The sequence below is a fragment of the Enhydra lutris genome, unplaced genomic scaffold (assembly GCF_002288905.1).
Source record: "Enhydra lutris kenyoni isolate GAN:26980312 unplaced genomic scaffold, ASM228890v2 scaffoldscaffold6, whole genome shotgun sequence".
Classification (NCBI taxonomy): domain Eukaryota; kingdom Metazoa; phylum Chordata; class Mammalia; order Carnivora; family Mustelidae; genus Enhydra; species Enhydra lutris.
In genome coordinates this window covers 4,692,934-4,718,865 of record NW_019154090.1, presented here as the reverse complement: position 1 = coordinate 4,718,865, position 25,932 = coordinate 4,692,934, and the positions used below count along the sequence as shown (strand labels likewise).

The window sequence follows — 25,932 nt, the reverse complement described above, 5'->3', positions numbered from 1 at the left end:
TGCAGAGCACGTGGCAAAGCACGGGGCATGCCTGGGGCTGGGGACTTATTCAGAGCGGTGGCTGTTAGAGAAGAGCGCCCACCCTTTGCACCCCTCTGGCCAGCATAAGCCGGGATTAAATAAGCCCTTCACACACAAAATGACGCACAGAGAGCAGCCACCTTGGGCGACGTTTTTATCTAATAATCGTCTGGTCTGGGTGAGACCTTCCCCTGTCTGTCTCTGTCGCGTCATGTTCTTTAGAAGCTGAAGTGCACACGCCGCGCTGTGCCCTGCAGAGAGGGCTGCGCTCAGAATGTTCAGGAAAGCTCTGGCAAAAACTCTTCCGATTAACAGGAAAATATTGAAGAGTGGGTGATTCATCTTTTATTTGGTTCGAATAAATTGCCTTAGAGAACAGCAGAACACACTAATTCCACAGTGACTCGAGCCCTGTCTGCATCTGAAAATGAATGTCTCCCCGGAGACCGTGGTATTTGTAACTTAGAGCTTCGGAATTCACTTTATCCCTTAATAAAAACATAATCTCTTTATCCGCAAGAACACTATTACCGCTACTTTAGAAATCAATTATAAGGTAGGAAAATTAAGAATTATTCCATCTAATTTGCCTTCTCAGATCCCCAAACAGGTTTTACTTACTCTGCTAGTTCATATCGAAACCTCCAATTCCTGCTGTTATCGGTCACTACAAATTCTTGAAGCTGATAAAGATATTCTCTCCTCTTGTCTTCATGAAGCAACTATTTTTTAAAAATGTATACATAAATAAAAATAGAGAATCCCTCAAAATGACCCCAAATATACTGTCTGATCACCCTTGAAGTTCTGCACTTGTCCCTGGCAAGAACTGGGCATTCCCCTACTGCCCTGAACTCCATCCATCACCCGGGGTGGCTGTGAATTAACGTTGCTGGGAACAGCCCTCACATGGACCCCTGAATGCTTCCAACCTCTCCCCCTGGTGAGTGCTTGTGGGTTTCCACATGCCCCCCAGCTCTTCCTTGTCTCATAATTTCCTGCCTGCAAACAACACGTCTGTGTGTGTGTTCCGAAGACAACGCCACTGCTGCTTCCCGGGGAGCTGGCTCTGCTCGCCGATGCCAGCACCACGAGGGGAAAGCTAGCCCAAGCCCAGTGCATCAGGCACCCCCATCTGTCAAGGGCAGCTCGTAGTCATGCAGATGCAAGTAATTAGTTTCTCCAGGTCATTTTTAAAGTCTTATTTTTACACTCATCATCCCTTTAGGAAAAAAATTAAGAAGGCAAGCAGGGAAGCAGCAATGTCTTGCAGAGAGCCCTTCAGAGAGAACTGACACTGGGTTTCGGCTGGGCTCTTCCCCTGGGTGACCCTCGGCATACTGCGTGTGACCCGGGGGGCCTGGGCTCCTTCCTCCTCACAGAGCCAACGAGGCTACATGTCTACCATACTCCACAGAATTAGGACCCCAAGGGACGGGGAGATTACGAGGAAAGATAAAAAAATATTTACCCATCACTGCGAGAATGCCCAGTGTCAAGCCTCCGGATGGTACCCATGAACCCGAGAAACCCAGACTATTGCTCCGGTTGTCCACGGACTCTTTCCACAGCCCGGGCTTTAAGAATTGCTTTGAAGAGGGAAGGTTTGTTTTTCCTTTTTAATCCTTCTTCCTACCTTTAGAAAATCATACAGGTGTTTAAGAATTCCTATTCGTACTTCATCCAGGTCCTTTAAAAATCCATTGAAGACGGGCACCAGGTCAGCAGCCGTGAGCTGGTCCCCGAGAATCACAGCCAGCTCGTGGATGGAGAAGGCCAGGGTCCGACGCACTTTCCACTGACAGTGCGCAGGAGGACAGACAAACCGCAGAAAGCAAGCACAAGGCCACGTTACCAAGATTAAGTGGCGTTTCTAGAATAAACCTGATGCTGCCTGGGAACGGGCCGCCAAGGGCTTCGCCTCATCGGAGCCCCGTCAATATGCCAACAGCACCTGCAGCCAGTGAGCCCCGCGCGCTCCCCTTTTCCTCCCCAGCAGACGGCCCGCCCCATTTCCGTGGGTGCCTCTGAAAGGGCTCCTTTTACCTGCACATCAGAAGCCAGCGTTTCGTATGTGTCTCTCAGGCAGTGCCAATTTTGCCTGCCCAGGGTGAGCGCCACCCCCGGGAGGCTGTAGGCGCAGTGTTTGGCTATGTCGATATCGACGGTCTGGGCGCGAGCGGGGTCGGTCATCGACACGTACTGATCTAGCAGGGGCTGAGGTATTATGTCCTGGGAAACAGTGGAGAAGGAAACCATCATGCTGGCAGCGAAGAAGGAGAGCGCTCGGGAGAAACAAGGAGTCTGGGATTTCGGGGAGAAAACCACAAAGCAGAGACGTCAGGGGAAGACGAGGCCTTCCAGAAAGCTTGGGGCTCTGGATGGGTGGCCTTCTTGGTCTGCAGGTGAAGTTTTCAACTTGGACCGAATGATGCTGAAGCAAGGCCCACCTCATCTTTTCTCACTTCATCTAACATTTGATGGCTCAGAGGACAGTCTGGGCACCAAGGCTGGGTTAAGTCTGATGCATACAGCTCTTGAGAATGGAAACGATCTGATCTTTTCTCGTAGCTGCCCAGCACCCAGAGTCCCGGCTGGGACACGCTGACTGTCAATGGCTTTTTCTAGCTGACGGGACAGCACCTTCCTAGGACATCACCCACTTACCTTCTCTTCTGTCAGGACAAGGCAATACGATAATTTCAAACATTTAAGACATCTTACATAGCACAAGAGCCTATCCACAAGATAAAACAAAGCCAAACATAGGTCAAAGAATCTGTCAAAAACTTTTCAGATTACGACAAAACAAACAAACAAACAAACAAAAAAAAACAACCCTTAAAGGACTCGTAGAAATAGACACTAAATACAAACGCAACGCACAGGTGTCAGGGTTTCTCCTATTTGACTTGCTTTATTAAAATACTGTTCTAGATTGTTCGAAAGATTTTAGCACTCCTTTAAAATCTGTTGTTTTTTTAGTGAGTTAGAGAGGAAATATTAGCAACACAAAGAAGGAGTGAAGATATGTCATTAATATTGACGGAAGAAAAATATCTGGTTCCCATGGCCGTTCGTAAATTTAACTCCCAGAAAAGGTGACATTTTGAGCTGCTTTTCTTTTCAAGGAACAAACCTGTAATTTAGACTTATTCTCCTTAATTGGGGCGGGGAGATGCCTCTGCTCCGTTTCCAGACCGTCCTCAGCTCCACCGCAGGGTCGGCCGGGGTCCTGCAGAGTTGATCGGACACGTTACCAACTTACCCCAAACATGGAGCCATCCTATCATTCTCCCTCAAAGAATCCGCTTTCGGTGCTGGAAATGACCGCTGCAGACCAAGACGAGCATTTCCCTGGGAGTCAGGGGTCTCTATCCAGATGTTAAAAAAGACAACTGCACAGGTATGGAGGGTGAGGTCAGTGATTTTAAGGGCCAAGGCAAACAGATACCATGCATTTTTCATCTCAAGACTGCTTGAGGCCTTTACAGAAGACAGGTGGATGTCTGTGAGAAGCCGCCACTTGAGTCTGCACTGACCACTCTTTAAGGCCTAAGGTCCTGGGATGGTTAACCAACCCCCTTGTAAGAGTCACACAATAAAGACACAAACCACGCAGACGGCAGGACAAGCAAGCGCGTCCAGTATTTCTGGGGAGCTGGAGACACGAAGCAATGTGGACCCGTCGGGGCGGACAGACAGACAAGGGGAAGACCTGTCTAATTTGGGGGAAGACATGGCCCATGAAGGAGTACTTACCTGGAAAACTATCCTCGATTTTCACATGTACAAACACTTCTAATGTTTGCTGATGAACCTTTACAGTAGGTTAACAATTAATATGAGAAAGAACACTCAACAGAGACATACCGGTCTCTGGTCATTGATTACATTAGCGGAGATGAACCTGACCTTCTCCTCCACCCATCACATGGGTTCCCACGTGCACTTGAAATGTCATACTGTCTACCAGCTTAATGGATCCTGACAAATCAGCTCAATATATGATCCAGGAACGTCGATTAATACACCGATAGATGCTTCGTTTGCTCTGAGGCATGCTACCACAGCCTTCAGTTCCCAAGATTTTCACTGAAATATACTGCTTATTTTAATAGAGGACAGGATAAAACACAAATATTTGGGCATGATAACCTAAGACCTCAATTTCTCCAAGTTCATAACTTCATATACATTAATGTGTAATAATCACTGTTCTTTCGGGAGTGAATCTGATTCCACAGTTTTCAGTGCAGTTGGCATTGTGAGGTCGTCTCCCCAAAAAGCTACCGGGCAGTCAAAAGACACCAGTGAGAAGCAACCAACACCCCCCCCCCACATCCCCCGCAAAGGGCATCTCAAGACTCAGGTGGTGTGCTAAGAAGGCAGGGCAGAAAAGCAGCGAGCAGGGTCAATGCCAAAGAGCTGCGTTAACCAGCCACCCGGCCTCAGCCACTCTTCCGTCGTCTCTGCGAGATGACACAATCCTCATCAACTAAGCTCTGGGAGTTTTTTTGGTCCCTTTTCCTTCTTTTGCAACTGGAAGCATTCTGACTGCTCCCAGTGGAACTGAAGAATCAAGCCGCAAATTCAAGAGCCCTGACATCTCACAACATAAACCAAAGGTCGGCTCAAAAATCCTTCAGGCAACAGAGCCAACTTGGAGGAATCTGCTCATTTCCCTTCCTCTCACTTCTGCACGTGACGAAGAAGCCCCAGTCCGATCAGGTCTCCACCACAGTGGACACAGCCATGCCTTTCTACCTAACCTGTGATTTCCACATTCTAGGCAACATGGGTAACAACCATTTTCTTGCCTATTTCTGAAAATAAACCAGCAAAATAGACTACCCCCTCATTTTATACGAATCAAAGACAACCATCACAAACTCCTAAACATTTTATATTCAGGCTTCTAAGTGGGTCTTTTGTTTTGTTTTATTGGCACAGGCCTAGACGGGAAGGGAGGTGATAAGTTCATTCTGTTGCTAGGATCCAATTATCCATTGCACGGATGGTGGAACAATCGGTACTCTGGCCTTAGAGACCACGGACTTGAAGAGATGATCCACCACGGCACAAGAAATGAGATGCCCACACGCCCAGGACTTGATGATCTTGGACCCCTCCCTGATTTTAATTCTCTAGTCTCACCCTGACCTGGGTAGGACCCCAGCTCAAATCGGTCAGAGCCAGTCACTAGGAGTTAGGAAGGCATCAGAGCCTCCCGCCCTCCTGAGCCGGAGAGCTATGGAGACTGCCAGAGCCAGCGAGCCTCGGGCCCCCTCCCCTTCCTGGATGCCGAGTCCCTGCCTCACAGGACGAGTTCCAGGCTGCAGGATAAAAGCTGCTCAGCTGCTTTTCAAGTCTCTCCTCTAACGGCAGGCCAGCACCTCTACTGGGGTGACCACGTGCCTAATGAGCGTCTCCGGAGTGAGGGCTGGACGTGGCGGTCCGCCTGCTGAGGCCGAGGCTGGCTTTCAGCTCTAGGGGCCGCAGAACCCGCCTTGTAAAGCAACAGGGAAACTGGCACATACATGGTCAATCCCCACAAAGACTCGAGACTCGACATCTTTGAAGAAGAAGGTGCTTGTGGGTCTCCCCACTCTGTTTTGGTGGAGGAGAGTCAGGGTTATCAATCACCTGATTGATTGGTTGTCTAGTTATCCAAAACATGACCTTAAGAATAAAATTAAATTTGCCATTTATCATCTCTGCCAGGATATAGTAATAAAAGAAAATGCAGCTCTGTGATTTCTGTCACGCCCTCCGTGGCAGAGGGACAGGGCAAACGCTTACTGTGCTTTGTAACATCCTGGGCTCGGAGGGCTCCTTCTGCACTGAGGAAGCCGAGGGAGCCGTGCGATTGTCAGACGCAGGGCCGGGAGCTGCGACGGACTCCTCGCTCCGACCTTTGGTGCCCTGGTGCTCGGGCTCACCCACAGAGTCAAGCTGTGTGGCTCTCAGAGCAGCTGATAAGACCTGGACCTGAGCTGCAGGGAGAGAAGTTTGAAGAATTTTAATAACTTTATTTGGTTTGTAGGGATTCACTCGAGAAGGGTCTTTGCAACAAGCCAGTCTGGAAGCGGCTGCGCCACACATGCGCGCACGGTCAACACATCTGTCTTGGCAGTGGGCGGGCCCTGGAGTCCCAGAATGAGCTCTCGGGGAGGTGGTGATATTTACGGCCATTAACTTTAACTATTCCAACTAAACGCCAGCCATGCACAGAGCATCAAATCTGAACTCGAAACGCCTCAATGAGGACAATCAGAGTTCTCCTCCATCATCTCTCACAGAAAGACAACACGCTGTTCCCAAAGGCCAATGTCTGGGAGGTCCACCCACTCGGTGAGGGGGTCCTGCTCCCCGCCCACCAAATACCCCAGAAATCGATCCATCTCCGTGCACAGAAATGAGTACAGATCTCGTTCACCAAGCCCCAACGACTATTCATTTGTCCACAGCATGACTGCCCGAGACCCTCCTAACAGCAGAGATGACATATTTCACACACCTTTCTGTAAAAACAATCTGATGTCCGTCTCCAGATACACACACACACACACACACACACACACACAAAATAGTGCCTACATCCTGCTTTCTACAAGTTAACTTCAACAGAGCTCAAGATTCATTAAAATGTTTAGAGTTCGTAGCTAACTCCCTACTCAGCCCAGGACAAGATCCCACCTCCCTAGTGCAACCCACCAGGGCCTTCCCAATGGCCCGAGTCACGTCTCCAGCTGCAGCCAGTCCACAAATCCCCAACATGCTGTTTATTTCTGAAACTTCTGGGGTCACGGATCCCTCTGAGCTCTGATGAAAACTATGGAAATGAGGCACGCACATACATGCAAGATTTTACAAACGGTTTCAAGGGCCTGAAGGAACCCTCTGAAATTCATCCCTCTCCATTCTCTGCAGTGCGTTCCTAGCTGTCATCTTTTGGGGCCCACATGAAATGCCTCCCGCTCTGCAAGGTCTTCTCCCGGACACTCCCTCTGGCCCCAGGTATCCTGCCCTGTGCTGGCACAGTGCGTCACACTGCTTCCCGTCCCAGCCCCTGCCACAGCCTGTGCTCGTGGCAGTGTATGGAGCTCCTTCCACGAAACCATGTGCCTGTCACTGCTGCCTAGCACTCGGCCTGGGGCCCAGCACTGACATGAACGCCACTTTAGAAATGTGGTTTCCAAAAACAGACCTTTGTCTATAGCTATTAGAAGTGATATGTTACAGGTGCTCATTCCTTCGGCAACCATTGATTTAATTTCCTTTATAAATTTAAAGAGAAAGAATAATCACAGCTAACTTGATTTTCACATTTCCTTTCCCGAAAGCTTCACAAATCTTTGCCCGGCAACAGCAGCAAGTGTTGTTTTTCCCAATCTCCCCAACCCAAGGAAGAATACAAATATAGCACCGTTTAGAGCAGGAAGAGGCGTGATAATGGATATGGATCGTGAGGCCTGGCTCCCAGATCAGACGCTCAGTGGGAGCACTAGTCATAACATGAAAAACACCCCAAAGAAGAAGTTGTACTTTCCCTTGCTATACAAAGACAAAAACCTTAAAGTTTGGCTCAGGGCTGAGTTAATAAGCTCTGAAAGGAGCCTCATCCTTAGTTGTTCATACCTAGAAAATGCCCCATCACATAGGAAGTGATGTAAGAGCGTCCGAGGAGCTAATAAAATTTCCAGCGCTACAGATACAACCCCACGCTACCTGCCATTCTAGCTGAGCGACCTTCAGCCTCGCACAGCTGCCCTGCACAGAGGTCCCCAGGGCTCCGGTGGCGCTGAGGCCGAGAGACCCTCTCCTGGCCATCTGTGCACAGCGGACACGAAGGAGCACACACACACACACGCACGCACACGTACACGCAGGCGCGGCCAGCACACAACCCCCAGATACCCTGTTTCCTCCTCCATCATAGGAAACAATGCTTACCTTGAACATCGGGATCATTCATCAGATGCTCCTGCAAACTATCAAGGACTTTCTGAATCTCGCTCCTGGCCACGCAGCTGTGCTGCACAGTCTCGGGCCTGCTACAGCCCTTCTCCTGGGGCCCAGCCTCACTCAGAAGCAGCTCTAGGTCCTTGCTTATGTCAGGGAGAGGAGTTCGCCAATAAAAGAAATTATTGAATACATCCTCAGGAACCCCTGGGCAGGAAGAGGAGCCTGGTCCAGGGAGGCTGTGGACGGGGAGGTCACTCCCAGCAGGGAGCTTCAAGGACGCACTGGTCTCTGGGGAAAGCCTGGTCAACTCGGCTCCAGCCAAGGCAGAGTCTTCTCCTGAGTCTGCCATGAGGCTATCAGAGCTAATGACCCGCTGGAAATCACCGGTTCCCGTTGGCGTGCCTACCGTGGGCAGGTCTGGCTCCATGTGTACTGGCTTCGTGGAACTAAGGGAAGATGGAGGGGAGTACTTTTAGCGCCATGCAATGGACTGGAAGTAAAATGGGAAAACGTGAGCCCCACATCCTCCCAAGCCCTGTCCTCCTCTCTACCTGGCCATCCAATCTCTTAGGGCCAGAAGCTCATAACCTCACAAGAGCATAAAAGGTCCAGTCAGCCCCCGTTGCCCCCCTCCTCGGGAGTATTATGCGTGCTGAAAATGCCATGCAGAAGTTCAGCCGATCTCTCCGTTCTGTCCAAGGGGTGGATGAGCCCTGGCGTCTGCAGTCACGGCCTCAGTGGGCAGAATACAGGCACTCCCTGCCGTCAGTACCTCCACCAGGGGGCAGCCACCGGGACACGAAAGCCACCGAAACCCCTGGGAGAGTTCGGAGGAGGAGGTGCCGCACACAGGCCAGACACCAGCAGGAGCTCAGTGAATTTAGGTGGAGATGGACGGAGGGGAGGGAGCACCAATGGTGAAAAGATGTATACCCTCTGAGCTGTACGTCACTACCCTCCGGCTCCGCTAGGACATTAGCAAGGGAGAGCCGCTTAGCGATGACCTCAGACGGTCTGGCTGGTGTGTACCCATCGACCTCCGAGGAAAGATGAAGAACTCCAAGACCAATCACTAGAACTTACTAGAAAGGCGGGATAGCATCCACTAATGGTGGGTCAGGACTGTCACCTGTCCGTGCAGATAACATCCTGGGTTTACGGGCATGTGACACAAGGGCACAAACAGCCATTTGGGAGACCTCACATCTTGCCTATGTAAATTATCCAAAGAACTTCATTAATCAAAAAGTAAGAGAAAGTTTCCTTACAGGTTATTTAATCACTACCCTCAATGAATATTTTATCTAAATTTAGGAGACACAGTAGCTTCATTATTTATAACCCAGTAGTCATGTTTCAAAATCATTATTGCAATTACTTTTGCTTCTTTACATAATTAAAGCTCTAATATCCCATCTTGCCCAGAAGGTCACTGTTACTAAAACTCCAGACAAGATAATTGCTAAAATTTTAGGTGGACGCTTGAGGTGCCACGCGGGCCCTGGCAATTATCCTGCTTGGAGCTCACCAGGCTGAGAAAGTGTTGCCGCAACTGCCTGCACGGGGGGCTCCGGAGGGGAGATCAGAGTCCAAATCCTGAGCCGGTGGTCGGATGCTCAGGGTGCCATCTTCTCGAATGTAGAGGCCGGCCCTGGAGGGGTTCGCGAAGGTGGAAATGAAGGGGCCCAGGGATTGGAAGGCGGCCTGGCGCACCTGCAAACAGAGAGCACAGCACAGTGAACGTGCCATTGGCCAGGTCTGACCCCTGACCGTGCAGCTGGCCGACCGCCTGGGCAAGTCGCTGTCTGCCGAGTTATGTCCCAGCAGATTTACTGCTGTCTGAGTTGTCCTCCAAATCCCAAATCAACTATTTGCAACAGAAAATCAAGAAAAACTTAGTACCACAGTGCAGTTTTTATACTTTTGGAATTTTAACTCCACATCAAATAAGTCCAGACTCCATAAAGCGCCTGAGCAGACCACTACTGATCGTGATGGGCATGTGTGTGAAAGGAACAGCGAAGGGAACTCTCCAGTTAGTGTTTCCCTGCTCACTTCTCCGCTCTTTCATGGCCAGTCGCTACAAACGTGAGGGTGCGCGCCACCTTCTTCACAGGCACCCAGGCTTTGGAGATTTCAAGTGCTCCGATCCCCACGAGGTCTAAGTAAGCCAAGTAGGAACCAAAAAGACAAAATACACAGTCCCAAGGCCAGAGGCCAAGCTGAGGCGGTCGGGGAGCGGTGGCTGGCGGCCAGCACTGCCGAGCCACCCACACTTACCCATCGGCAGGGGTCGCTGATGAGCTTGATGAATAGGGGTGACAGCTGGGCTCTGCGGACCTCGGGGGACGTGCTGTAGGACACCGCCATGAAGCACTCTGCGCAGGCTTTTCGCATCCCCCAAACACTGTCTGAGCAGAGCTCAAAAAACTTTGGTATCTACCAAAGCAAATAAAATCATGCTACTCAAACTTGGTTACCCTGAGGAAGGGCAGAACCTTTTCTAATGATGTAATTAAGGCAGAACCATAAATATATGGGAAATATATACTAGTCTAAAAGGAATCATTTGAGACAAAGAGAAATGATGGTAAGAAGAATAAAGAAACATTTCCTTTACCTCTGAATTCTAATAAATGACTTGGTTAAAAGGCTAATACTCATATAGCAAGTGCTATGTGAATTATATAGAGAAAAATTGTGAGATGACTTTGAGATCGAGTAGATATCCCAACTAGCTCACCCATCCAGGCAGTAGGATCTTTGAGTGGGGTCCTTTAGTAATAGAAGGTATATTGTAAAAAACTGATAGTAAAGCAAATAATTCCTGTTCACAGAAATGCAAATTGTGCCCCACGGAATGCACTTGATTCTCACCCTGGATACGGAGCAGGTCTGAATCCCCTGCAAGGTCATCTCGGTGTCCCTCGGTCTGACCGCACATGTGCGGCACTTTGAGTTCTGCTTCCCTCGTGAATAAATGACTTAAATAAAGTCTTTGGCATGTTCTCTTTCTATCTATAGGAAGGTCATGATCACATCGTCTTTTAAAATTTATCCTTTAATGGGGCACCCGGGTGGCTCAGTCGGTTAAGTGTCCGACTCTTGATTTCGGCTCAGGTCATGATCTCACTCAGGGTCGTGAGATCAAGCCCCACGTCAGGCTTTGCACTGGGCGTGCAGCCTGCTTAAGATTCTCTCTCTCTCCCTCTGCCCATTCCCCCCGCTCCCATGCTCTCTTTCTCAAAAATAAATAAATAAATACATACATATACACATAAATAAATAAATAAATAAAATTTATCATTTAAAAATGAGGCTGTTTTTTATATCCTAATGTAAAATCATCAGCCAAAATGATCCACAAATGGGAACATATACTCAGGGAAATGTCTGCCCACAGGAAGATTGGTATGTTGGCCACTGCTGTTCTTCCTTCAGCTACATTAAGTGGAAGACAACACTTGCTGTACATTCAGAACAACAACAACAAATTATTTTGGGGTCATAACTATGTTGACATGGCTTGCACTTGAAATAAAATAAAATGAGCTTCTGAACTTAAATTTAAAAATCAATTTAAAGAGTATGCTCTTTTGAGGTTAAATTCTAACCATACAGGTTAGATGTCCCGACCAATAAAAATCCTGTCCAATAAAAGTCCAATAAAAATACAGGTTGGATAGCCTGTCAAATAAAAGTGGTAAGCACTCAGTTAGCATAGCTCTGCGTAGGCACCAGAGAAACAGAGATCAACATGATAAGGTGAAGATCCCACATCAGCAAAACTATAATGAGGTGTGATAAGAGACAAGCACGTACTCCGAGCAAAATGTTATGGGGATGCTGAAAAGGGAGAAATTAATTCTCTCTGGCACAGTGGGTAGATGAGTCTAGACAAGGAGAGAACTTGACAGAGGCATATGCACCTTCAAGCCGGGTTTGAAGTGTGAGTTGGGTCCCACCAGGTGGGGAAGACACTGGAAAGAGAGGGGCAGTAATGAGCAGAGGTGTGGAAGGGGGAAAAGCAGGAAGCCTCAAGGGAGCTGACAAGCCACCCGCTGGCTAGTGAAATGTTTCTCTGCCCTGCTGTGCATCAGAATCACGAGGGGGTTTATCAGAAATGCAGACCCCTGGGCTTTACCTGCCTCCCTGCCTCCCTGCCCATCCCATGATTCAGATGCGTGGCCAAAGGTGAGACCTGCCCAGGCTGGCGCAGTGTTAAGACCTGAGGAAGGCAGCTGGCGGCGAGGCTGGAAAAGCACTTATGAGGGGACCCGGAAAGCCAAAAAGGATCTGGATTTTAATCTGTAACCCAGAAAAACCCCACTTGTCTTGATGACCAGGAGTGAGATGGTAGAGCAGTGTTCTAGAAAGAGCAGTGGAAAAGAGACAGAGTGGCTTCGACAGTGAGAAGAAACCAGGGAAAGCGACCAGTTAGGAGGCGACAGCAAAAGCCCACAGGAAAGTGGGCTGGGGTGACGTCCATGTTGTTCCATGGACCAGCTGCCTAACACTTATGAAAAATATTGGCTTTGGAAGTCAAGAAATTTCGAACTGATGAATGCAAAATTGAGCTGTCATTCCAAAGTAACAGATTCATAAATATAAAACTTCAAACCGATTTTAAAAGTGCCCTAAGAAATGCACTATAGCAATTACGAGTGGCAAAATTTCACATACCAAAAATTTCTCAGTGGCTTCTTGTCCAACGGCATGACAAATATCACCAAAATTTGTAGCACACACCTTAAAAAAGGCAAGAGGCATACCCATTATTCTCTGCTTCCTTTTTGTCTTACCAAATTGTGACAGCTAAAAAGAAGCCTCGGGGGCAATGACCCCTCTAGTCGGGCGACCAGCAGGCACTTACCGAGCCCGCCGCCCACACGGCCCAGCCTAGTGCCTCCGGTGCATTGGAAACCGAAAAATTTACAACACAGTACCAAATCCCTGCACTTTCTGGCTCCTAATTGATCTCAATACATAATGCATTTGGTTAGCAATAAAGCGAAAGAGACCCTTAACATTCTCTGCATGGCAAATGAGGCCTATCTTTCTTGCCGATGAGTCATGAGGAGAGACCAGAGGGAAGAGGACCAGTCACGCAGCATGGAGGGGGAGGACGAGGACGGGGAGGCTGTTGGGGGAGTGTCTAGTGGCCTTAGAAAGGGTTAGGTAAGAATCTGGTAACCAAATGAACAAGCAACTAAAAGGGAAAGGGAGGCAGGGGCTGGCTTTAGAGGGTATGGCCAAGGTAAGAGGGTCCCAGAGCAAAGCAGGCCGGGTATTGAAAGACCAAGCATGTCAGGGCGACGGCATCTAACTGCAACCAGCAAGGTCGCAGAGCTTGTCTAATGTCTAACAGCAACGGGCTTCCTCTCACAGGATCTCGTCTCCAGGTCCCTACGTGCGCCCTGGTTTCAGTAAAAATGGGCAACGCTGCTCACACATTTGCCTCACTCAGGTCACAGGGGCCACATGTCTCTTCCAGCCTGTATCTACTGAAGAAGTCAGGATACTTCCAAGGAAACAATTTTGAACTGTCTAACGTTCTGAATTTTTCAAGTTTTGAGACTGTATGTTCCAACCTTCCGAACTTGAAAGAACTTCCCGTCACCACACAATTCGCAGAATCGAGGGAGCAGCAGGCGTTCAACGGTGCTCTTACTCAGCACGGAAACCAGTTTGCAGATTAGCTATATAGATAAGAGAAAAATTAGAGTCACTTGAAATACCAAAGCACGTGTATTGCACGTAACACTAATTAAATTCCAAAAGCTGATATTCAAAATATGGCCAAAACAGCCAGGAAGTAAACACAGAGAACACCTTCCTTTGAGTTTTGTCAAGTGATAGGATCAATAGAAGGCTAAGAATTCCTCAAGGTTTACTCCAATAAGAGCCCGTCTAAGGCTCAAGCGTCGCCATTTGCCAGGCGCCTAGTGTACATCTGAAACATCAACGAACACGTTGTGTGCACTGACCATTTCACCTTCCCCAAACCCTATGACCTGGGTATGGCCGATCCTCACTTTTGCAGATAAGGACACTCCAAGAGGTTTAAGTGATATGACCAAAACCCCGCAGTGCTGAGGCGGGATGCACAGTGACAGCTGCTCAGAGAGTAAAAATGACTGGTAGGCAAGCCAGCAACTGCCCTACTGGGTATTCACCCCCAAAATACAAAAACAGGGGTGCCTGGGTGGCTCAGTGGGTTGGGCCTCTGCCTTCAGCTCAGGTCATGATCTCGGAGTCCTGGGATCGAGCCCTACATTGGGCTCTCTGCTCCGCGGGAGGCCTGCTTCCCCATCTCTCTCTGCCTGCCTTTCTGCCTACTTGTGATCTCTCTCTCTCTCTCTCTCTCTGTCAAATAAATAAATAAAATCTTAAAAAAAAACCACAAAAACACTAATTCAAGTGGATACATGCACCTACAGACTATGTTTATTGCAGCATTATTTACAACCAAAGTATGGGAGCAGCCCAAATGTCCACTGACTGTATACTGTATAGATGTCTGTATACAGAAGATGTGGTGTGTGTGTGTGTGTGTGTGTGTGTGTGTGTGTGCATATCATGTATATACACACATATATACACGAAGGAATATTACACAGCCATCAAAAAGAAAGAAATCTTGCCATTTGCAATGATGTGGATGGAGCTAGAGGGTATAATGCTAGGGGAAGTAAGTCAGAGAAAGACAAATACCGTATCATTTCACTCATATGTGAAATTTAAGACAAATGAGCAAAGGAAAAAAAGAGAGAAGCAAAACCACGAAACAGACTCTTCCTAACTATACAGAACAAACTGATGGTCACCAGAGGGGAGTTGGGTGGGGGGATGGGGAAATAGGTGATAGGGGTGAAGGAGTGCACTTATCACGATGAACACTGGATGTTGTATGGAAGTGCTGAGTCACTGGATTGTATGTCTGAAATTAACATTACACTGTATGTTAATATACTGCAATTAAAATAAAATAAATAAAACAAGAAGAAAATGTCTGGTCGGCCCTGGAGAGTGACCAAGTGCTGGTGGAAACTACCGGAAAGCAAATCCTTAGAAGGAGCCATGCTGGGGAAAAGGTGCATTGCTCCTGCTTTTCTGTCCAAGTGCACCCCCTGTTCTGCATGGCTACGCAGTGTGGCTGGACCCCAGCAGAAGTTACAGCTTTACTGGCCTGAAAAGTCAGAGAACGAAGAGTGAGGTTGCCAAAGCAGCCGAAACGTGAGGGTAGAAATCCTGGGAAGGAAAGAAGGAGGGAGCTAAAAAAGGGAGAGCCCCCAAATCTGTGATTAAATACCACTCTAATCCGTGGCTGAACTCGGAGCCGTGCATACACAGAGGAGATAGTGAGGTTCACAGGAAAAAGTCAATTGCTTGAAGGGAGAAGGAACTTAGTGCTTTCAGCTGCTGGCTATTATAGAAGAAAGAGAATCTGAACTCTTTGCTAGAACAAAGTCAACACTCTTCAGAAGAAAATAACAGAATCCAGAGTTTCTACAGTGTTTCATCAGGAAGCTAATAAGAAGCAATAAAAAATTCATAGACATTACAGTTATCATGATGAACACTGAGTAATGTATAGAATTGCTGAATCACTACAATGTTCATCTGAAACTAATATAACTCTGTGTGTTAATTACAGTGGAATTAAAATTTAAAACTTTTAGCATTGAAAAAAAACCAGGTATCTAGGAAAAAAAATCCATAGACATGAGAGGAAAATAGGAAAATGTGACCCAAAGCCAAGAAAAATGTCAGTAGAAACAAACTCACAGAAGATCCAGACATTAGCATTAGCAGACTTTAAAAAGGTTTTAATGCAGCTGTTTTAAGTACACTCAAAGACCAATAGGAAATAGTCAATTGCATGAACAGAAAGGAAGTCTCATCAAAGAAATGGAAACTATAAAAAAGAATCAATCAAGCCTGTTGGTAATAACACAGTAACTTGGTCCAACATACCCTCTGGCACATAACAATTACAGAATCCTGAAAAAAAAAATAAAAACTACCATTTAAGAGCCCTGGAGAGCAACCAAAAGGCAGAAGCTAGAGCAGAGGTCATTCTTCAACGATAAACTACAGGGTGCCTGGGTGGCTCAGTGGGTTAAGCCTCTGCCTTTGGCTCGGTCATAATCTCGGGGTCCTGGAATCGAGTCCCGCATCGGGCTCTCTGCTTGGTGGGGAGCCTGCTTCCTCCTCTCTCTCTGATATTCTGCCTACTTGTGATCTCTCTCTCTCTCTGTGTCAAGTAAATAAATAAAATCTTAAAAAAAAAAAAAAAAAGATGAACTACAATGATAAAGATGTGGAAGATAGGTCCAAAATCTGTGTATTCAATTTGCTGAGCTCTCTGGCTGGCTGGCTGGCTGGCCGGCTGTTAAACTGTACATGCATGGTCTTCCCAGGGCACCCAGCAAAGGAGCAGTGGCCAGAAACAAAGTAAACTGAGCGGAGATTTCAGCAGCTGCTCACCACCAAGGGGACAGCAGGGAGGTAGAGTCCAGACGAGACACATGTCTGCTACATCAAAAATTACTTTAGAGTACTTTATAAAATGAAATAAGCATCTACTACCCCCCCCCCCAAAAAAAATCACTTTAGAGGAATAAAACAGAATCCTGAGACTCTGCACTGTATCACTTACAATGTCTGGTGTTCAATTAAAAATACCTACCTATGTGTTGACAGGAAAAGGTGACCCATAATAAAGAAAAAAAAGCAGTCGATGGAAATCAATACCAAGATGATCCAAATGTCACAACTGTTAGACAAGGACTTTTAAAAAGCTACTGTAAATATAACAAGGATTAAGAGGAAAATGTAAGCATAAAGAACATATAATGACTCTCTATATTACAGAGATACAGACACTAAAAAAAGGTCAGAGTGGAAATTCTAGAGTTGAAAGATACAATAACTGAAATTAAAAACCTAATGGGTAGACCTACCAGCAGGTCAGAGATGACAAGAGTCACTGAACTTAAAGACAAATCAATAAAAATGATCAAATCTGAACATCAGAGAGAAAAATGACTAAAACAACAAAAAGAACCTCAAAGACCTATGGGGCAAAAGGAAGCACCCCAGCTTTGTGTGATCGGAGCCCCAGGCTGAAAGGAGAAAGAGAATGGTCCAGAAAAAAAGTACTCAGAGGAACACTAGCCCAAAACTTCCAAAATCAGATGAAGAGCATCAACACACAAATCTAACGAGTTTGCTAAATGCAAAGCAGGATGAGTGTTCATTCTGCCAAGATGGAAAGAAAAATCTTAAGAGCAGTCAGATTAAAAAAGGATGCTACAAATGCAGTACCGTATGAATGGCCGCTGACTTCTCCAGAAGATGACAGGACAAGATGTTAAAGGAATGCCAGAAAAATAAAAATAAACCAATCAACCCACAAGTCAATATCCAGTAAAACTGTCAGCCAAAGGTGAAGGCAAAATAAAGGCATTTTTGGATAAAAACAGAAAGCTCATCCTCAGCCAATCAAGCTAAAAAAAGTACTGAAGTTCTTCAGGCTGAAAGTATGATACCAGACAGAAACTCCAATCCAAGAAAGAAAGGAAGAGTACCCAAATGGTAAAAGTGTGAGTATAAAAGGCTATTTTTTTCTCCTTTCTTAATTTCTTCAATTGTTTGAATCAAAATTTATAATTTGTATTACCAGGTCCCTAATGGGAGTATGCGTCATCATGTGTATGAAAACAACAGCAGAGAGAAGGGGAAGGAGTGAGTGGACGATGTTGTTGCAGGGGCTACGGTGGTTCTTGAAAATCCTACAGAGGAATTAAAATCTAGTACTACAAAAATACTCCACTAGTCCAAAAGAAGGCAGGAAAGAATAGAGGAACGAAAACAGAGGAGATAAATGGGGAAAAAAATGCCAAAATGGCAGAATTAAGTCCAAATATAATCAATAATTATATTTAACATAAACAGAATAAAGACTTCAATTAAAAAGCAAAAACTGTCAAACTGGATACAAAATCAAGGCCCACGTCCATGCTAATGAAAGCAGAACACTTTCAACATAGAAATATGTGCGGATTACTATCAGAGGTAATCCCTTAATAAAAGGGTCAATACAGCACAAAGATAGAAACATAAAACCTTTACATGCTTAAAAGGGAAAAGATGGACTTTAAAACAGTGTTTCCTCCTTAATAAGCTAGAATAATATTAGCACACTGAATTGAAGTAAATAGAAGGAAGGAAACAATAAACAGTAGATATAAATGAAAAAGAAAATAATAATGAAATCAACAAAACCAAAAAAAGAAAGTATCAATAAACTTGATAAAGCCCGAGCAAGACTGATCAAGAAAAAGGCTGGGAGAAAACACAAATTACCAACATCATAAATGAAACGGGAAAATACTACAGATCTTTCAGGTATGAAAGGGATAAGGAAGTATCTTCTTAAAGATTTTATATATTATTTGAGAGAGAGAGAGAGAGAGCTGAGCAGGCGTGGGGAAGGGCAGAGGGGGATCCCCACTGTGCAGGGAGCCAGATGCGGGGCTCTACCCCAAGATCCCAGGATCATGACCTGAGCCAAAGGTAGACACTTAACTGACTGAGCCACCCAGCTCCCCAAAAGGGATTAGGAAATATTATAAGCAACATTAGTCCAATATATTTAACAACTTAGATGAAATTAATAAATTCCTTGGGGGCGCCTGGGTGACTCAGTTGGTTAAGTGTCTGCCTTTGGCTCAGATCCTGATACCAGGGTCCTGGGATCGAGCCCTGCATCAAGTTCGTGCTCAGCAGTGAGCCTGCTTCTCCCTCTCCCTCTGCCTGCCTCTCTGACTGCTTGTGCTCTCTCTCTCTGTCAAATAAATAAATAAAATTTTTTTAAAAAGGGAATTAACAAATTCCTTAAAATACACAACTTACCCAATGACACAGACGAAATAACAAATCTGAATATTGCCATATCTAAATTGGATTTGCTATCAAAAACCATCTCATAAAGAAAACCCTAGGACCACAGATTTTACTGGTGAATTCTAACAAATACGTAAGGGAAAAAACAACACCAATTTTGAACAAAATCTTTCAGAAAATAGAAGAGCGGGGAATGTTTCCCAACTCGTTTTTTAAGGCCCAAATAACCCAGATTCTAAAATCTGACAAAAACGTAATAGGAAAACAAAATTGCCTACAATAGTCCTCTTGAATACAGATATGAAAATCAACAACAAAATGTAAGCAAATAATGGAGAAGGGAGCGTTCTTCACGGGAGAAGATCAACTCGAACAACCAACGGGCACCACACTCGCAGGCGGCAGTCTGATGACAGCACACGGGCTCCAAGTGACTTCCCTCCTCACGTCTGGGGCAAAGGAGGACACAGAAACTGGGTGGACACCACCTCTATCTCCTGAGCCACCAGTTAACGACGGCCAGAGGCAGAACATGCTGCAGTCTTGGGCCTCCCGCCGTGACACATGAGAACACGCGTCTTCACCTTTCTCGTCAGAGACGCAGAGCCTGAATCCAATCATGAGGAAACATCGGACAAACCCAAACTGGGAGACGCTCTACCCAAGAACTGGCCTGAGCTCTTCCAACATGTTAACGTTACAAAATTCAAAGGCTCAGGATCTGTTCTAGAAACAAGGAGACAGAAGCGTTGTGACAGCTCCGTGCATCACGTGGCCCTGGCCCGGGGCCCGGACGGATGCCAACATCTGTGCGTGAACTGTGGAGGCGATGCCAGCCCCGTATCGAAGTCCGATTTCTTGATTCTGATCAACGTGCTATGGTGTTTAAAGAGTTTGTCCTTGTTTTCTAGGAAATACACACTGGAAAATGTGGGCCTAAAAGGGCATAATGCCTCCAATTTCCTCTCAGGTGGCTCATAGAGAAATACACACACACAGATGTGTGTGCGTCTGCGTGTGCGCACACACATGTGTAAGGAGAGACCGTAAGAGACTACGGGAGCGCGTGAGGAGACGATACCCAAGACTTCAAGAGTTCGCTCCTGAACATCTCCTACAAGCTCGAAATTAAAACCAAATGAAAAATCACCCCCCAAATTTTTAAAGACCTCTCCCACTGCCCCCCCCCCAACAAAAGAAAAGAAGACGGAAGGAGGAGGTGGGGAAGGACTCCCCGTCTCTGCGTCTGCTCTTCCCGCTGCACCCCCGGCCCCAGCAGGACAAGGGCCCGGGTCAGCAGCTCCCACGACTCTGCTCGGACTCTGCACATGGCACACGAGAGGGAGACGCACCCTGACTGGCGGGGGAGTGTGGGGGGCGAGGGGAGGGGACTCTATCCCCACAGCACGGAAAGGCTTGCACCTTCCGAGCTCGGACGCCTCTCTCTGACCTGACTCGAGGCAGAGCCATACCCGGTGGTGACCACAATAAACGAGCTCGCGGCTCCCGTATCCAGGGAAACAGGCAACCGAAGAGCGCCCAGTGTCTCCAGCTGCCCCTCTCCATCGGCCACACCCACATGACCTTATTACTACCCGCATAAAACAAACCCTGAATCATTAAAAGCCAGCCAGCACACCGAGTGACAAGAAATGACATCCCCGTGGCCCTGGGAACTACTTGCACGGAACGACCGCCTTCCCTCAGTCGCCTGGACTATTCTTTCACAACACATACCCACGACGTTCTTTTTAAATAAATGCACAAATAAAAATGAGCTTAAAAATAGGAATGACGACAAAAAATGAGGAAGCCTTAATGTGAAAACGTGTTGAGAGAGAAAAATAGGCTCCTGACAATTAGTTATAATCTCAGAATGCTAATGGCTTTCCTGCGAGCAAGAGGAATTATAATTGGTCTCTGGTGGCCTGTTTACGCCGTCTAGATATAATTACAGGACGCAGCGCTTCCAGTTTTTACCGATTCATTCATTCAACAACTAACATTTATTTAGTACTGACTCTGGGCCTGGCACTGTGCTGGGTGCCGATGGCGGAGAGACACCTGTGTTTAGAAGCTCGCGCTTTGGAAGGAGAAATAAACAAGTCAAGTGCACGAATCGATTGCTAAATGACAGGAGACAGATACGAAGCGAGCCTTCCGAACGCACAAAGGAGGGAGTCCCGGACGTTGTCTGCCATCTGCAGAAAGATTTCACAAACTGAAATGCGCACGTCTGTGAGGAAGCAGGATGTAAGCCACCACCAGCCGTAACTTACACGGCATAACTCTATTTAAAAATGCCCAGGCCACGTCGACTCGGCTACCTTTGATTTCCCTAATCAAGTATGCGCTCGGGGTGCTGCCACCAGAATCAGCTGACTGGAACCCCTCACAAGAATGCAAAGGTGCGAGCACAGACACACATCCTGCCTAGGAAGGCAGGCAGGCTCCTCTGAGCGAGAGGCAATTCCTCTGGAGCCGCACCGTTCCGGGCACGTGTTTACCGACAGGCAGGCAGGCTGTCGCAGCCCTCACACCACGTGGCTGGAAAAGAGCCAAAACAAGCAGCACGACTGGTTCTCTCCGCCCCCATCTCCCTCCTTGCCGGTACACGGAGGTGCCCGCAGTGTCTGGGGGTCACCCACAGACCAGCTGGGAACCCTGCCCTCCTTGGGGAGCTCTCCAAACCACACGTGAGCTGCTTCTCCTTGAGGATAGAAACCCACCCCCGCAACCATCCTGTCATTTCTAGCTAACGCGAACAGCACCCTCTGGGCTCCTCGACACTGGGTACCCAAGGAGTGAGACCTTCCAGGACTCCTCCCCCTTGGCCTCGGGGCTCCAGGAAAGGAACACAGGACAGCTTCCGAATCTGACCAAAGCATGCACGGGTCAGGCACCCCAAATCCTGCTTCTGACAGGGATCTGTGGGGACAGAAGTGGCGCTCCTCCAGAGAAACCCTGAAACCTGGGTGCACTGCGGCCTGAGGAGGGTTCGAGATTCATCGTTCTTGGCAGCCACACTGGGAAGCTTACACATTCGAGTAATGATATCAGCCACTCACTTAATTTATGTGAACTAATTTGTTCTGTAGGTGATTTGTGGAGATAGCTTTATGAAGGCTTGCTATATTTTCCAAATATTTTCACCAGAAGAAGAAAAAGAACAGGCAGGAGGAGGAGGAGGAGAGAAGGAATATTGCTGGCAAGAACAAAACGGCTGAAAACAAAACAAAAATCATGCAAAAACGTCTTGAGCATTATTTTTCACGGTATCATCAGTCTTGAGGGGTAAGATACTTGGTTGTCGGTTGTAACCTTGGAAACTTGCCTAACCAACGCTCCAGCAAAGAAGAAGATCTAGCTGGCAAAGTTCACTGCTCGACTGCCGAATATTCCAACTAAATGATATTATCCAGGTTCATTTTGCAAAATAAATGTAATTTCTTATAGGGAAACTTGAAATTTATAAAAGAACCCTGGAGAATTTGAATTTTAATAATCAATTATTCTTCAGCCTGATTCATCTTATAAACATATGGAATATGCAAAAACTTAAATTAGTTTAAAAAGCCAGCCCTGTAACTCATAGTTGAGGAAAACTTTTACATAAATGAAGAATAATTATCAAAGGCTCTGATGCTATAATACAATTTTTCAGCTCCATGCGCTATTTCCTCACTTTGAAAAAGAATTCCTTTCTCCAACGTCATTCTTTTCCAAGCAAGAAAACAATCCTCTCCTAGGTCTTATTGTACTCATAATGAAGGCCTATGGGTTTTTTTTAATCCTTACGTATGATTTTCCTAAAAGGCTGGAATAGTCCTGAGTCATTACTGCTGTGAGAGAAACAGAGAAGGCTGTTTTGTGCGGCACCATCTGCATGGGTCAGTGGATGGAAGCAGCCACCGAACACAAGACGGCCGAGGATGACCTTCCTTGTGCCACAAAGGAGAAGGCCTGAGGACAAGTGGGGAGTCTGTGTCTGGGCTGAGAGGTGAAAGCTCCCACTGGCTCATCAGCAGTTACTTTGTAAATGAGGGTTCTAGAAGCAAGTAGAAAGCCCTTGACTCTACAGTCACTTTATGATGGGTACAGAATCTTACAAACCCAAGGATACCACAAAGTAACTGTTGAACGAAGAAGAAATTGAGCATCTGTACTAGTCCTTTAACTGGTATGAGCAGACGCTGCCACAGAGCACGTCCTAAACTGCCGTGGACATTCCGGCCACGCCTGCACTCTTCAGAGTGGACCCTCTTATCCGCTCACAGACCTACAAAGCACCACCTTGTCCTGACCTACACACAGTCAGCCATGTCTACTGGACTTTCTTGAACGGCCCAAACACAAGCTAAAATCCTCGCCCACACTAGACTGGGTTCTGTACTTTGGGAAACAAGGTCCGTGATCCCAGTGGGTCCAAAGACTGATTCCCTACACATCTCTGCATCTCATCTCACCTCAGCCTCAACCACTCTGATTTCGACAACTTTGCCGTCTTAAAACAACTGGTTTTAAGTTGTTTTAAGGATAAGCACGTCCAACACACGCTCAGATCCGAACTGTGAATGTTCTCGGACCAAGGCCACACTGACGGCCACCTTGTTTAGGGGAAGTGCCGGCCGACACCGAGCACCTGTAAGACCACAAGTCACGCTCACCCCAAGCTACGGGACAGTCCACCGAGGTGCGGAGCTGTCACCCCCCTTCCCCCAGACAGACTTACGTTCGCAGCTTCTGCCTTATACTCGTCATCACCGTCCGGCGCAGAGAGCGCCAGCAGGACTGGACACACTTTAGTTTCAATATCATGCTGGGAAATTAGATCTTGTTCCAGAAGAATCAAGAGCACTTCCTGACTTGATTTTCTAACCTAGAAGAGGAAAAGAAGGCAAAAGGTGAAACACCGAACGAGCTGAAGTGCTCTCCGGAGCCAGACGAACACCCTGAGGGCAGCGCCAAGCCGGGCCGCCTCCGGACACGCGTGAACTGCACAGGGTGCCCGGCCATCCCCTTGTACTTCCTCCCCCAGGGCCTCAGAGAACACGGCTCTCTCCGCCGGGCTGGTTCCTCCCATTCCTCTCCTCTCGGGCCGAACATCCTCTTCCCTGGATCCCCTTTCAGGTCGTGTCCCCCACCTGTCCTCCAACAGTGCCCCCACTTTGCTCTCACGGCCTGAACCCCGGATTTCCGCACAGACGCCCGCACACACGACCACAGAAGGCCGCGGGGCAGGGCCCAGACACGAGGCCCAGTGAGGCCCAGACACGAGGCCCAGTGAGGCCCAGACACGAGGCCCAGTGAGGCGGGCCTCAGAAGCCTCCTCGGTCCAGAGAGTGGGGACAAGCAAGCACCAGTACTCAGAGGGACACCAAGAAGCTGGACAGAGAACCCATCTGGGAGGGGAGAACACAGGAAACGGCCTCCCACAGAGCAAGGGTGGGAGACGACACTGAAGCCAGGAAGAGCCCCGGGGCCCAGGCAGAGCGCGCAGAGCGGCAGGTGAGCAGGCGGCAGTTCCAGAAGCAGTCTCAGAGGCGCTCAGACAGGGAAGCTTCCAAACAAGCGACAAGAAGAAAACGGTACTTTAGAGAGCTCGTTCCGGTAGTGGTGCTCCCAGTCAACAAGAGGCAACGAAAGGCAGGTCAGCCAGGTAGCCGCCGCGACAGCCTCGGTGGGAGGGGCAGGCAGGGAGAGGTGACACCCCAGTGGCATCACCAGGCTGGGGTCACAGGATGCGGTGCAGTGTCCAAACAAAGTCCCCAATAACTCCTGCATGTGCCTTACTGAGCTTTCTGGCACATGCAGGAGCAAAGAACATGCGAGAAGCAGAGCCTGGGAGGGCCAGATTCATTGGCCACCTTGCTACGTGACCCAATCCCAGGTGGCAGCTGAGGACGCCAGTGGGCGGCAGCACAGGGAGGACGCGACAGGTGGGGGGCAGCGGTAAGGGGAGCGCCGGTCCTCAGCAGAGGACGTGGAGCAGAATGTCAAAGGCAGTCAGAAGACTGCTGAGGACGGCAGGGTGAAGGGCGGACAGCAACGTAATGTGTACCTCCAATCTTTAGAATCTCTGAATGTGACTTCTGTGGCAAAAGGGTCTCTGTGATGTGACTGGGGTCATGTTAAGGACCTGGAGGTCATCCACGGGATTACCAGGGTGACCCTAAGGACAATCTTCTAAGTGTCCTTCTACGAGAAAGGCAAGGGGAGAGGACAGACAGAAGAGGAAGAGGCCACAGGAAAACAGAGGCAGAGGCTGGGGCATTGCAGCTAGAAGCCAAGGGGGCCCACACCTCCAGAAGCTGGGAGAGGCGAGGAACAGATTCTCCCCTGAAGCCTCCAGAATGAGTGTGACCCAGATGAGACCTTGATCTTGGACTTCCAGCCTCCACATCTGGGAGAGAATAAATGTCTCCTGTTCGAAGCCCCCCAGCTTGTGGTGCTTGGTTATGGCTGTCCCTGGGGACTGTTACAGCAAGCAAAGAAAGGGGAGAGGACGATGGGCCCAAAGATACGAGATGAGCCCTGGAGACCCGGGACAAGTCGGGGATACTGCCTCAGGTGACCCAGGGAAGGCTGAAGGGCCAGCTGGGGTGGGGCAGGGCCAGGGCCTCCGGGGCTTACTCCAGGGCATGGGGGAGCCTCAAGGGTTGGAAAGCAGAGGCGTGACAAGAGCAGACACAACTTTTGTGAGGGTGACAGTTTAGAAGCCCCAAGTGGCTCTGAAAGCCGCGAGAGCAGGCGAGGGGCTCCTGGGCAGAGAGGCTCTGGCCGAGGCAAGGGTTCCGGGGGGGGCCCAGTAAGGAGAGGGAAGGCTTGAGAGATGCTGCCCAAGAGAACTGAGCTCATCACTAGAGATGGTCCGGGAAAACCAAACATGACCCTGGGCTCTTTGCCTTAGGCCACCAATCACCAAATGCAAGAAAAGGAGAAGGAAGACTGAAGACCTGGTGTGGGTGTCTGACCTGGGGGCCCAACATGACGCAACGGGAGGCTTCTGGAGAGTGGCCAGTGGGCGGGGCC

At 48.0% G+C, this 25,932-nt stretch overlaps 1 protein-coding gene across 2 annotated transcripts in view; it reads right to left on the bottom strand.

The window, feature by feature from the left end:
* LOC111141428 (serine/threonine-protein phosphatase 4 regulatory subunit 1-like) overlaps positions 1-25,932 on the bottom strand; it is a 51,550-nt gene that overhangs the window by 5,642 nt on the left and 19,976 nt on the right. Inside the window, exons 4-14 of one of the 2 annotated variants that reach the window (XM_022493973.1) lie at positions 23,633-23,779; positions 13,581-13,688; positions 12,673-12,738; positions 10,270-10,428; positions 9,518-9,702; positions 7,978-8,435; positions 5,824-6,017; positions 3,161-3,256; positions 2,068-2,253; positions 1,658-1,819; positions 643-743 (exon numbers count right to left, since the gene is read on the bottom strand). In XM_022493973.1, the coding sequence (XP_022349681.1) occupies positions 643-743; positions 1,658-1,819; positions 2,068-2,253; positions 3,161-3,256; positions 5,824-6,017; positions 7,978-8,435; positions 9,518-9,702; positions 10,270-10,428; positions 12,673-12,738; positions 13,581-13,688; positions 23,633-23,779 (1,862 nt within the window). Of the gene's footprint in view, positions 1-642; positions 744-1,492; positions 1,820-2,067; positions 2,254-3,160; positions 3,257-5,823; positions 6,018-7,977; positions 8,436-9,517; positions 9,703-10,269; positions 10,429-12,672; positions 12,739-13,580; positions 13,689-23,632; positions 23,780-25,932 lie in introns of those variants that run through there. The other variant, XR_002640204.1, reaches the window with a different exon arrangement.